The following is a 13,417-nucleotide window of genomic DNA, read 5'->3' as shown; positions in this document are numbered from 1 at the left end:
AGTCTTTTACCGTGGGTGCTACAGAAAGAAAGAACTAAGGCCAAACCATACTTGGCTCCTCTTTCACCCCAAACCATTAGAAATCTCTGCCAAGCCTGTGTTTCAAAACAGTTGACTATTGCTCCCATTTTATTTCTCCCTCTCTTTTGTGTGGTTGTTTCTTCTTACATCTGTAAGAAGCAAGTCTAGAAACTGGTGTGTTTTTAACTGCTGCAAAACAGAGCATCCCAACTGCAAACAAGAAATAGAGAGCAAGAACCTTAAGTCTGTTGTGAACACTGCTATCAAAATTCTAGCTTATAATTTTAAAGCCTGTGTGAGCAGTCTGATAATGCAGTGTTCCAACATACAGGCAAAACTGATTTCCAGATCATTATCACTTCCTATATCACAAAGAACTTTCCAAGCTGTTACCCTCCCACCTAATACTTCTCCTCAACTGAAGCTTCATGCTCTGTTAGAAGCAGTGGCAAATTCAGTCTCTAGGAGATGATAAAAGCAAATAGCTGTCCAAGGAAGACAGTGGGTTTTTTCACTCTCTGTCTTACAATCAACACAGAAAATTCATTTTAGAAAAATATTTGTTCTTCTAAACTATTCCAGCTTCACAAACATACTGCTAAGGTCCAACCAATATCAATAGTACATGGTTGAGTCAATGTAAGACAATAAGTAGGAACTGAAGACATCATTAACACCAAAATTGGAGCAGATACCTAAAGCAGTTATCTTACCTTGCCTGCATCCAGCCTTTAGGCCAAAGTGGTTTCACTTCTGTTTCCATAAAGGTTTTGAGGTAATCTTCAGCAGACTGACTTCTATTTGGCTCTAGCTCATAACATCCCAGCTTGATCTTGACAAGATTACACAACAGAGACCTGCAAAAAGAAACTAAATATATTGAAAGACACAGTCCTTTCAAAAGCTCAGCAGAAAGAGGCTAAGAAATTGAAGCTGCTGTCTACTGATAGTTGCAGGAAGTGCTCAGTTCCAACTGTGTTTTTTGGAAGTTTATACTGCACAAAGTATTGCTACTACAAACTCATATGCTCTACCATTGAAATCCATTCTACACTGAGTACTTCAGAGAATTCTTTCTGATAGGGATTTTGTCTTTTGATCTTAAAAATCTAAAAGTGCACACAGTTAAGTAACATCATCCTTTTAGAGACTCTTGAACGAAAAAAGCAACAGATTTAAGTACCTCTCCCCTCCAGGTCAGTCCAAGCTATATTGCTAGTACATATTTTATGAAGCTTTCTTCCCTGCTGTCTTCACATACTAAAAAGACTCGTCGAGAGAAGTCCATCAGCCCCTTTTAGTAATACATACGTATATATACACACACACACACACTTGTACTAAAATTATCTTAGATCTTGCATGAGAAATTACTAATTTAGAAAGATGTGCTTGCTTAAAAGTCTAGATTATTTAAATAATAGTCATTTCAGTTTTTCAGAAAAATCTGTTCTAGGAAACCAAACTCTAGTATCTGATCATTTCAGATAAGAATCTGTGCTACACTTGAGAGATAAAGAATTTCTGCTCAGAGGGAACAGAAGGGGTTAAGATTAATACATTTTTCAAGTTGTTGTTGGATTGGGAGGCTTGCCAAATCAATATCACCAATCTTGATGGCCTATCCTCCTGTGGCAGACATCTCTAATGCTCACTGGTGTTTTGTAATGTATTCTAGAAAGGTGAGAAGCAGCCATAACACTGCTTACACACCTGTTCTTTGCCTAAAGAAGCTCAAAGTCCTGGAGTCAGAAAATTCTCATGTATTTGGATAAAGCAAAAAAAAAACAAGCAGTGAAACTTGAAAGGGTTGGACACAGAATTATTTTCCTTTTGAGTTAAAGATGAAGATGTTTCACCGTAACAGAATTCCAGTTTGCCTATTTAACACCAACACTCTTCCAAACTCCTTCAAGGTGTAACTCTGGGGAAAATTATTTATGCAACAGTATCATGTAATAAAATCCTCTTGGAGATCCCTTTATAAAGTCAGTGAACATTCTTGGTCTTACCTCACTGTGTCATCCCAGTGAAACTTCTTTCTGGGTCCAACAACCCTCTTTCCAGGTTTCTCATCATCATCTTCCTCTGATCCATTTTTCTCTCGTTCATCTTCTGCTTGCAACCTACAGTTGGAACAATTATTTTATTTAGAACTATACGACACAAACAAAATATTTCATTAAAAAGGAGTGTCATTCTAGGTGTTGGGGGCAAAAACAACCCACAGAGGATCTATTTTCAGATTTTTGCTACACTTCCTTGTAGGATAAACAGTTTAATCTCCCTCTCCCCCACTGCTTTCTCATTCTCAGAGAAATGAAAAGGACACACTCTACAGATGCTTTCAATCATGTTCCTATAAGCTTTAAGCAATGCCTCTACTGGGAACTGGCAGGATACTTACCAAACTATGAATACCTTTCCAAGTCTAAATTTACTTAACTACGATTGAAACAATTACCATGAACAAGGACAAAATATATCAATAACCTCCACACACCATCCTCCTCCATTAATCCACCATTTTAGGAATCAACCAGTAATCCTTCAGATTATTTTTTCTATCAAGACCTATCTCGCTCAGTTAATGGAATTTCTCACTGACATCAGACAATAACACACAAAATTAAGTAATTTGCACAATTAAAGAAAAACACCCTTAAACTGGAGCTGAGTGATTTTCTGAACTAAGGAAGTAAACAACATGGATACAAACTTCCAGCTGGGTTCTAAATAGGCTTGCACAGCCTCCAGAATAACCTACTTGGCATTCTTGGCTTGATTGCGGGCCTGACAGTCCTCCTGATACTTGCATAACTGTTCAGGCATGACGTTACTGACAGCCAGCTTCAGCTTCTGCAATGGCTCTCTCAAGCGGTCATCCTGTGAAAAGAGGAGTACCAAAATAATCCTATTAGATGTAAAATAAAGAGCATTTCAGACAGTCTCATGAAAATTTCTGGATCACTCCCAAGGTAACATTCCCAGCACTATTTATGGACTGCGACAGACATACTTCTACATGGCACTTGAATCCTGTTAGGTGCAACAGCACTATATAAATGCATGTAAGTCTTGAGATGAGACACAACAAAAGATAGTCACAAATATATGTGCCATGAACATCCCAAAACATTATGGCATTATCTCTTTAAATAATGCTTTTAAATTAAAATAGGAGAAAAACTTAGAGGGAAAAAACTTAAGGAGGAAAAAGTGAAATAAACTGACCAATCAATATCTCAGCATTTGCAAATAAATAGCCTATTAATCAGGTCTCCAAAAACTGTGGTATAAAAACATCCTAGGTAGTGAATAAAATATGAATATGTATTATATTATCCAAGTGGTAGATTGTTACGACATGCAATTTATGTGCCTGAAAGGTAAGGGCTATGTATTTAGAATGGTCTCCAAATATTAAGAATTTCAAACATTAAGGTAATACACTATACACTTCCCTACATGTTTTAAATTCACTTTCTGCATCTTCTGACTTCACATTATTAATTTTAATTGCTTATTGAAAAGAACTGGAATATTCTTTTATGTTTATCTGCTTATAAATAACAGCATTTGAATCTGTTTGCCTTGTTAGCAAGCACTGAGATCTCTACATTCATTTCCAGATCCTCTGGAAGATTTAGTCCTGGATTTTATCTAAAGAATCCGGTCAGGGTACTTCAGACCACAGATAACTTTTCTGTTCCACAGGAAAATAATCTTCAAAAGAAAAGTAACTGAAAATGGCATACAAAGTATTTGTAAGATCTAGCCACAAAAGGAAATTTGAACAAATAATACAGGCAGGGTCATCTATTATCCACACGGTCTTCCTGTTTTTCTTGACACCAAAGTGAAAACAAAAGTACGTATTTTTAGCCTATCACAACCATTATCACTGTGGCTTTCTAATTCTGCTGCTTTGATATGTACTCTAAGACTACAGTAATGCTTAGTGATGACAGCAGAAACACTCCTTAATAGCCTGTATCCAGCTTTCACGATGAAAGCACTTCCTTCTCAACTAAAGACTCTGAAATACTTAAAATATTTGTTCCCAACTAGTGACAATATCATGTATATGGAAAGAAGCTTTTCAACTTATCTAGCAACTGACCCAAAACATTTTTCTTGATTTGAGGCTGTGTGGCTACTGCTCTACTCTGCTGCAGCAAGGAGAACTGACTGTCATATAACTGCCTCCTGCTGGAGCTGCTCTCCCCATCCTTACCTGGACATTGAGGTGTAACTTCTTCAGGCGCTTTATAAGCGTGTCCTTATTGCACGGCACGAAAGCCTCCAGGTGTGAGTAGACTCCATTGCGGATGGCAGGATTCACCTCCTGCAGCTGCAGCTCAATGCTGACAAACAGGAGACAGTCAGACACACTCCAAGGTAAAGATGACTTCTGAACAAAAACCTTAGGAAGCTTTGGAAGCATAGCATATTCTAGCTATGCATATTAAAAATAGCGGCTTGAGATATTTTCAGATAAGCTTTTTTGTAAAAGGAAGAAGTCCTAATCAATGGCAAGAAACCATTCACATATGTAGTTGTCCAGCAATGTTGAACATTCAAAAACATTAAAAAAATCAAATAATTCAAGTTTAGTTTACACCCACCACTGTGAATCAAAATTGAGAGACTTTGTGATAGTCTTCTAGAGATTACTTTTGTTTCATAGATTATGAACACAGAACTTTCTGTGTTAAACCCTTAATTGAAGATTACAGAGAAAAAAAATCTGGTGTTTGCCCTCATGAAAGGTGAAGGTCCTTTGAGTAACAAAAGTGGGAGACAGGAGTAAATAAAGACAACTTTTTTGAATTTTACACATGAAGTCAAGGACCAGGGCACTACAAAACATTTTACACTGGATAAAGACACACAGGCATGACAGGAATTGTACACATACATAAGTCTCTTTAGCTAGTAACTAGCTTAGACTGATCTACCTTCATTGACTTTTAAGGGATTTGTTGGAACAACCTCAATAATACTTCCTTTCCTCTTCTGTACTTTTCCTTTCACCCCCTTTCCAAAAAGGAAAGGTTCTACAGATAAGCACTTACTCCAGAAGAATATTATTCATGTCTTGTGTGAAAAATTTCTTCCTGCCTTCTTCATCAAACATCTTGGCAGCCTAAAAACACACAAAAAAAAAAAAAAAAAAAAAAAAAAAAAAATTCAAGTTCACAGAGTATTTTCAACCAACAATCTTTGTATCTTTACTTTTACAGCCACATCATATTATTGTTTCCCAGAAAATGTTACTTGGAAAAAAATACCGAAAACCAAGCTATTCTCAGCTGTTTAGAAAAAACTGAGGACTGTTACTGTTATATACAAATATACACACCTTGCTCTAGGGCAGACAATCATTCTGTTTAGGATCTGCCTGGACCACTGATGTTAACACATTCATCTTTTGAATAACCATTAAGAAAATTGTAGATGCTTTATCACCATCAACACCACCAACATTCTACTATCTCTGTTTTAAAAAGAGAAGCATTGTTTGACAGGTCAAGAAGGCAAGAGCATTAACACATTTCTACTCCATCTTTTTCTACCTGTTATGTGCCTCATCCAGTTGCATCATTCCAGCTTAGAGCTCTCTCAAACCTTCACTGCAATTTCTACAACAGGATTATATATGATAGAGGAATACCTCATCCCTCTTTTCTGCTGCTGTCCAGCATTCTTGCCATCCTTAGACTGTATCTTTAGTATTTTGTCTGGTATTTTTGTCCTTTTTATCAGAAGTTTTTACTGATCTCCCAGCAATTGCCATGCAGAATCCCTTTACCTTTGTTCTTATCACCTAGATACATTTTTTTTCCACAAGGAATGACAGCTTATAGGACAAAGCCAATTCCCTGTACCATTTTACAAAAATCAGTAAGAACCTTTCTCTAGAGTACATCTACTCTGTAGAAATTCAGAAGCTGAGAAAAAAGAGCCCTTAAAAACATCAATGGAGTAGTGACTTGCAACAATGTAGCTAAAAACTACAAGTAAGTCCAAGTGTTAACACGATTAAATTAATTTATCACTAATACTTACTGTTCTTGCTCTTTTTAACTGACCATTTAAATTTGAAAGAAAAATGTTTTCTAAAAATTGTGAACTCTACCTCTCTTCCTGTCTGAACTGCACAGGAAAAGAGTGTGACACTCAAAGGTGTAAGGTAGCCCCTTGTCTGAATGCTTTATCACTTCAGTCATGAACACTGATACTGGAGCTTAAGTTCCTGCAAGGACTGCATTTCACTCATTGCTTTCTACCATAAATACAGCTGCTGAGGGGATGGTACTATCTGTTTAAGAACACTGAAGCATTTGTCCTGCTAAAAAAATTAGAAAGGTTACGGATGCCTTCAAGTGATAGGGTACCAAAAAGACAATTCAGAAAGTCTTAAATCCAGGATCTTTATGCTTAATTAACACAAGGATTAGAGTCATAATCTGGTTTATATAACGCAGAAGGAAAAAGCTTTGACATTTTAGTCCCAGGTAGATCTTGAAAGGCAATTCCAGCGTTATACTATTATGCTGGACAACACTGCTGGCTTTTGAAGACAGCAACACCGGCAGATTCAAAAACTTCATCACTATTACTAACTACGGTTGGGTTTTATTTCCAGAGTGCTTATCTTGACAGTGACCTTAAAAATAGAGGAAAAACCTCTTTTATTTACTTTTCTGCCTGTATACAATATTGCCTTTTGTCACGGTAGTACAGAATAACCCACTCAGGGAACCATAACACATGAATCTACCAAAGGAAGTCAGGAAGTTTTTATTGCCTTTAGACAGTGGCTTTCCAATCTTATTATTTTTTAAATTTTGATATATTGTACCACATCCTTGGAGCGTAGGCTTCTTCCTACAGCTTTGTAAACTTTTCTTTGTGCTACAGAGATCTAAAGCTGCAAGAGTCTGGTAAATGTTTGACAAGACTCATTTTTAGTGCTTTCTAGATGTCTGATTGCAATTTACAGGAGGCATGGAAGTTGCAATCTTTAAGTCAACATACAGTCTAGCTGCTCCCAAGTATAAACTTAAACTTCCTCTGCTTAGCCTGGAATCTTTCAGAAGACACTGTCAAAAATGGAAGAGTTCCCAGCTGGTCTAGAGGAAGGTGTCCCTGCTCACAGCAGGGGAATTGGAGTGGATGATCTTAAAGGGCCCTTCCAACCCAAACCATTTTATGGTTCTATCAGGAGTTATGTTTTCTAAGAGCCGCTGAATTAAAGATGCCTCCCAACTGGTTTGAGATTGCAATACAGAGAAGCAACATGAATTAACTTGGGGTAGGTCACTAACACTTCCTGAATTTTGGCCTAATCCATTTCTGCACTTTTGCTAGAAGCTTTTTGTTGATTCATAGCAAAATTAACCTGCATACTGAGAGGTAGACAGAAGCTCCTTCACTTCAGTAAATAATTCCTTGGCTGTATTTAGCTTGGTATGTTTAAAAATAAATAAGAAAACTAGAAGACATTTCTATAGAGGTAAGAGCAAAGCAAACTCTGGAATTGTTTAAATTATTTTTTGTCCAAAAAAGGAAGTATGTTTTGAAAAAGCAGTTAACTATGAGTAAAGAAAAGCTGCACTTTATTCTAAGTAAGGAAAAGCTGCACTTTATTCTAAGTAAGGAAAAGCTTTAATATAATAATCTGAACAAGCAACAAATTTATTCTCAACTTAGGATAACATCCATAACTGAAACAAGGAGTACGTAATACCTTAATAGTTCTGATCCCTTTCAATAACTTACTGGAATATTTGTAACTTGTTAATTTAACATCTTTCATCCCATTTTTGAGAACTTCAGATTTCATTCTAACCTCCCAGAAGAAAAAGTTCAGTTTTGTGGTTGGTTGGTTTGTTTTTTGTAGTTGGGTGGTGGTTTCTGGTTTTGGTGGCTTTTTTTACTTGGGTTGGTTTTTTTTTTTGTTTGTTTTCAGGTTGGTTTTTTTTTTTTTTTTAACTGGCAAGTTAAAGCCAAAAAACCTGGATCCAAAATACATGGATTTGTAAGCTGCATATTACATATTTCAGGTAACCTCCTCCAATGTAAGAAAACACCCATTCATTCCATTTTATCAAATAATAATTCAAGTTAAAATAACACTGGTATTTCCATTATGGAGAAAACCCCATAAATAAATGAAAATTACAAGTTATTGTACATAAAAGATTTAGAAAACCCAGTTTCCAATGTGAAACAAACACTGCTAAAACAATTGACCTGCATCATCTCTGCCTGTTTTCATCTGAGTATAAACACAGCCTTCAAGATTGCCATTAACATCAGTTCTTCATTTCTAAAGTTTCAGCCAGCAATTCAAGGATGACACTCAAGGTCCTAATTGTTCTTCCTTGTTCTCTCAGATTCTTGAATGCAATCCACTACCAGCGAATTCATACTTACTGTTCGAAGGTCTCCAATGCGCTTTTCAAGTAGCACAGGCAGACCTTCAGGGAGGGCAGGCACCTGCTTGGGTGTCATCACCTGAGAGGTGTAGGTTGCCTGAGTGACATTTCCATTCTCTCCTGACAGCTCAGAGACCGGGCTGCCATCAGAAGTGCCATCAAGCAACTTGTCAAAGTCAATGTCCCCCAACATCTCCAGGGCACTTTCAGTTTCTTGCAGGAGCTCAGGTTCATTTGTGCTACCAAAAATGGAGAGGACAGGATCATTGATCCTAAGATTCAAGTCAGAGATTTCATTTCCTGCACTGAGAGAGGAGGAAGGAATTTTACTAGGGGTAGAGGTTGCAACAGTCGCTGGAGGTTTTGGACTAGGTTCCTTCTTCCTCATGGCTTCCTTCTCCTTTTGAAATTTACGGATCATGGCAGCCAGAGAGAGAGAGTCTTTATATAATTTCTTTTTCTTCTTCTCAGACTTGTGTGAATTTAAGGCCATTACTCTGTAGAGGAAAGAAATCTTTCATTAGCATGTGACTTCTGAGGCCTTAGTAACCTTTAACAAGACAACTCAAAGTTTAGTACAATTAAAATTTAGCGGGGGAAGCAGTACTTCAGAACATTTTATCAATTACCATAAACCTTAGGTCATGTGATTACATGTTCTCTAACTGATCTGTTACATTTTATATACATTAAGGCAAAGGTTACTTCATTTTGACTTCTCAATTTAATTAAGGAGAAGTTGGCACAAGTGTTAAAACTCACAGCAGATTTACAGTACTAAAATACTTAAATTTGCCTCTCAATACTGCTGAATGGTGGCAGGTTGCCTGTACAGCATGTATGTTAAAAAAATTCCTTTCATTGCTAAAAATTTTTAAATGCAGGCTCAAAATCTATATTTTTTTAAACTGAGAACATTCCACCAATTTTTCACCTTGATGAAAAATTAAGTCAATAAATTTTCAATATTCAATGAGAATATTCACAGTAAGACAGCCTCCATCCACTCAGCAATAGCTTTCTAGCAGTCACCTAATCTAGCCCCACCACCTTAATCTTTCTATGCTGGCCTCAGAACTGGGGAAAGCACAAAGTCAGTAAGAAATACATAGAAGAATAATTAAACTGTATTTACAGCTTTACAGATGAGAAACAAAGAGATAAGAAAAACATTATTTTTCAATAGAAGATGCAATTCCTAGAGTTAGCTTAGATGCTGGGTAGGACAATGATACTTTATGCTATTCATAATACTCAATTTATTTTCTCTGATTTGTCTTTCCTTATTCCTGGTGCAAAGTTTCAGGGGACAAAAATTTAGCCTGTAGGACTGGGTAATATAAAAACCCCACACAAATTCTGAAACAAAATCTATAAGACAGTTTAAAAGTACAATATTCAAAAGAGCTGTAATGATCTTGCTATGGCACACAGTCTCAAAGCCAAACCTCAAATATAATTGAAGGGTTCTAATGAAGAAAAAGAAACCCACCCCAACTGCTTAGGAACTTTCATTTTCCGAGGCTTCTTCTCCTTTTCTGTCCCTTCATCTTTTCGCTTGCGTTTCTTCATTCCACGATCTTCACTTTCTTTCAACTTTGCTATCTAGAAAAGAGATCAAATAAAGGACAATGGTTCTCCCACCCTAAAGGACTTCTACAGCAAGAAACTTTAAGTTTTCTTTACACTTTCCAATTCAGAGGCAGGAAAAACACCTTAATGTGTGTAAAGGCAAATGGTACCACAGATTCCCAGCAGCAGTTTCAGTTACTGACAAGTGTTAATCATGAATCATTTTTAAACAGTTATGAAATTTAGAGTTTTCAGTAATATAAATACTGTAAGGTACATGCAGAATGCTGTCCAGCCAGTATGGCCAATGGCTACCTTGGAAGATGGAATTCCTGCACCTTCTTCTGCTACCAAAGTTCCATTGCTGACCATGAAGCTGACCACTATGAAGTATCTTGGCTGGTCAATACAGACCATCTATCTCCCCTCCCTTGCCCATCCTTAGATTATCTGAGGGTGCAGGGCAGGGAAACAGAAAGCCTTCAGACTGTGCATCAGCCAGCAACAGGCAAACTTCTGGTGTAGTCATCAACACTTTTAGTCACAAATCAAAACCATATCATCGTACAGGCTGCTAGAAAGAACACTGTCTGCATCACAGTGAGAGTCAGTACAAGAACCTTAAAATTAAGCGTTGTAGAGCAGAAAAGAACACCAGGAAGCACTAAGTTCTCAGAAATAGCATGCAACTTGTAAATGTCAGATTGCAATTATGCTTGCATTGACTGTAACTTGTCAAAGTTGATAGAACAGCAGCATGCTGTATGGAAAGATTGTGTATATAATTTTAATATAGCTATTCTTATTAACTGAATTTATTTTAACAGGTATTTTGGTTTAAAATATGGTTTATTGGTAAATATGTTTAAATTTGGTTTACAATTCTCAGTATTAGGAACAATTTCATATCATGCAAACTTTGTGCAAAAATTAAGAAGAGTAGTGATGAATTTAAAGTCTCATCTTGTATAATAAAATGCTTACAAAATTACAGAATAATCTGTCAGTTCAAGATGGGTGGACACAACTTGTCAGGCTGCCTAAACAGATGCTTAGTCTTACAAGACTGAATAGCCTGTGGACATCCTGAGTTAGTTACTGAATGCTAATACATGAGCCACAAAACAAAATGCAATAAAAAGCAGTACCACGCATCATTCTGCTTTTGGACTCTTCATCTGAGCCATTCTAAGTGTATCAAATATTTCCAATGTCCACTTAGCTTTTATTTCTGTAAAAAAGCCTTAATTAAAATCACTCACTTTAGGTGGCCTATGCTTTTTGTCTTCTGCAAAGTCTTCATCCTCTGATTCAGATGCCTGGCGAAACTGCAGTGTACCAGTGTTAATATAAAACCCTCCATATTTGGTTGTCAGGGATGCAGGAACCAATTCATCATACTGGGCAGGAAAAGGAAGATGAATTTATCAGCATTTCTTAATAAACTAAACATGTATTTCATTCACCAGTCCCTATACATAAAAATATATATACACCAATTCACAGCACAGCTTGCTAGAATAGAAACAGGAGAGCAATTTTATAGAAAATTAACTGGCTGAAGCAGAGAACATTAATAACACAGAGTATCCTTTCAACACAATGCTCTTTTCTTAACAAAAGGGCAGCATTACAGCATTAAAACTGCTGCTTTCTCAAGGCAACTCACCACAGTGCCCTGCTCAAAACGCTAATTCTTTTTAAAAGTTCTCCGAAATCTTATTTTGTTAAAAATGCTATCCCAGACATAACAAACTTCACCACAGTAACTGTTACCTTATTTCCAATTTTAGATGTTTAATACAACATCACCTCTTAAACAAATATCACAATTCCAGGACTTTTTTAATTTGAAGGCAAACATTCTCACTTTGTTCAGACAATTTTAAAACCACAATATGTTTCAAACTATCAATAGTTTATTTTGAAAAGTATTTAGTATTTATGAAGAAATTTCCAAGTTAGAATCATAAAGCCGAATCTAAAAAATACTAAAATCCAAAGACATAGAAAAAGTGGTCAATAATCAGTATAGTGGATGACAATATTAATTCTATTATTACATGCAACCAGCAACCTCCATGCCATGTAAAATATACTGAAGATAAAATGGTTTAAGAACTGAAGCCTAGGCTACCAAAGACTTTTAGACAGAAAGGAGAGTTATCCAGGAAAGTATAACAGTAAATATGTACTTCAACAAGGAAGCTGGAAAAAGAGCCTGGAGTCCTACGCAGGGATTTAATCTGATTAAGTAGTTAGAAACTTCCCTGACTCATCGACTTTATCTTCCTGGAACACAGAACTTAACAAGCAGTACAGAAAGACAAAATAGGAAAAGTGGTGACAGCACTTATCAAGTACCCTAAGATGATCTGAAAAGCTAGCACAAGTGAGAGAATCTATTAATGGAACAAAATGAAAGTGAAGTGGCTTAATAGTGGACTTGTCATTCATCTTAAAAGACCAGGACGACCATGCAGAGAAAACTTGAGAGTGGAGGTTGTGTAGGAATTTCACAGAAAATTCATGCTTTTTCCACAGCTCTCAGAATCAGCTTCATTAAGTGCAAGGCAAATAAAAGCAGAGAAAAGCAATTATTATCCACAGTGCTTAACAGACGCAGCAGACATTTCCCATTTGAGCTGAGAGGGTGTGAACTGAATTAGCAAGGGTGGGGCAGAAAAAGATCAAAACTGAAGAACACAGTGGTTGCCAAGTTAGAAGGAAAAAGCACACAGTCAAAGCTGGGACCATTATCATAGGAAGCAAAAGCCAACACAGTAAAGACTGAGATGCAGAGCAGTACAGAAAAGCCTGGGTAACACACAAGTAAGGATTAAAGAGTTCACAAATGAAGAATCATGAATCACAGCAAATTATCTGGATGATCAACATGCTGTGTGGCACAGATCCACTGGAACAAGGCAAAAAGAAAGGCAGAATTCATTTAATATACAGAGTGAATGTATTCCATAATAGTCAACAGGCAAGTAAGATCAAGATGTGGATGTATAACTAAGCAGCTGAGGTTTCAACAGCTTCTGTTGAGGACTATGAATTTAATTAGACCTTCAAAGACCCTTCTGATATTCAGGTCCTCTTAACCCTCGAGTAAGACTATTTTTCTTTAACCAAAATCTGTTTTTATCCTGAACCTACTGAACAAGGTAGGACTTTTAACTCAATGTTGTATTTTAGACATAGGGGCCTGCAGACCAAGTGTAGCTAGTGTACACCCCCCTCTGAGCTAAGATTACTATTTTCTAGTACCCTAACTAAACAGAAAATGAGTATGTTTGCATAAGGTATTAGTAACAGAGATTAAGCTTCATTTTCAAGTGCTTCCAGAACTCTCAGTTAAAGGGAACATGGCT

At 36.7% G+C, this 13,417-nt stretch overlaps 1 protein-coding gene across 1 annotated transcript in view; it reads right to left on the bottom strand.

Annotated features, from left to right (window-relative positions):
* The window catches only part of UBN2 (ubinuclein 2), a 52,438-nt gene that overhangs the window by 21,968 nt on the left and 17,053 nt on the right, over positions 1-13,417 (bottom strand). The window contains exons 4-11 of the mRNA XM_059472660.1: positions 11,303-11,440; positions 9,961-10,073; positions 8,467-8,965; positions 5,100-5,170; positions 4,259-4,388; positions 2,789-2,907; positions 2,034-2,147; positions 735-878 (exon numbers count right to left, since the gene is read on the bottom strand). Coding sequence (XP_059328643.1) covers positions 735-878; positions 2,034-2,147; positions 2,789-2,907; positions 4,259-4,388; positions 5,100-5,170; positions 8,467-8,965; positions 9,961-10,073; positions 11,303-11,440 — 1,328 coding nt within the window. The remainder of the gene's footprint in view (positions 1-734; positions 879-2,033; positions 2,148-2,788; positions 2,908-4,258; positions 4,389-5,099; positions 5,171-8,466; positions 8,966-9,960; positions 10,074-11,302; positions 11,441-13,417) is intronic.

Source organism: Ammospiza nelsoni, chromosome 5, assembly GCF_027579445.1.
Source record: "Ammospiza nelsoni isolate bAmmNel1 chromosome 5, bAmmNel1.pri, whole genome shotgun sequence".
In the NCBI taxonomy this organism is placed as follows: domain Eukaryota; kingdom Metazoa; phylum Chordata; class Aves; order Passeriformes; family Passerellidae; genus Ammospiza; species Ammospiza nelsoni.
Note: the sequence above shows the minus strand (reverse complement) of the source record. Positions and strands in the feature narration are given on the sequence as shown.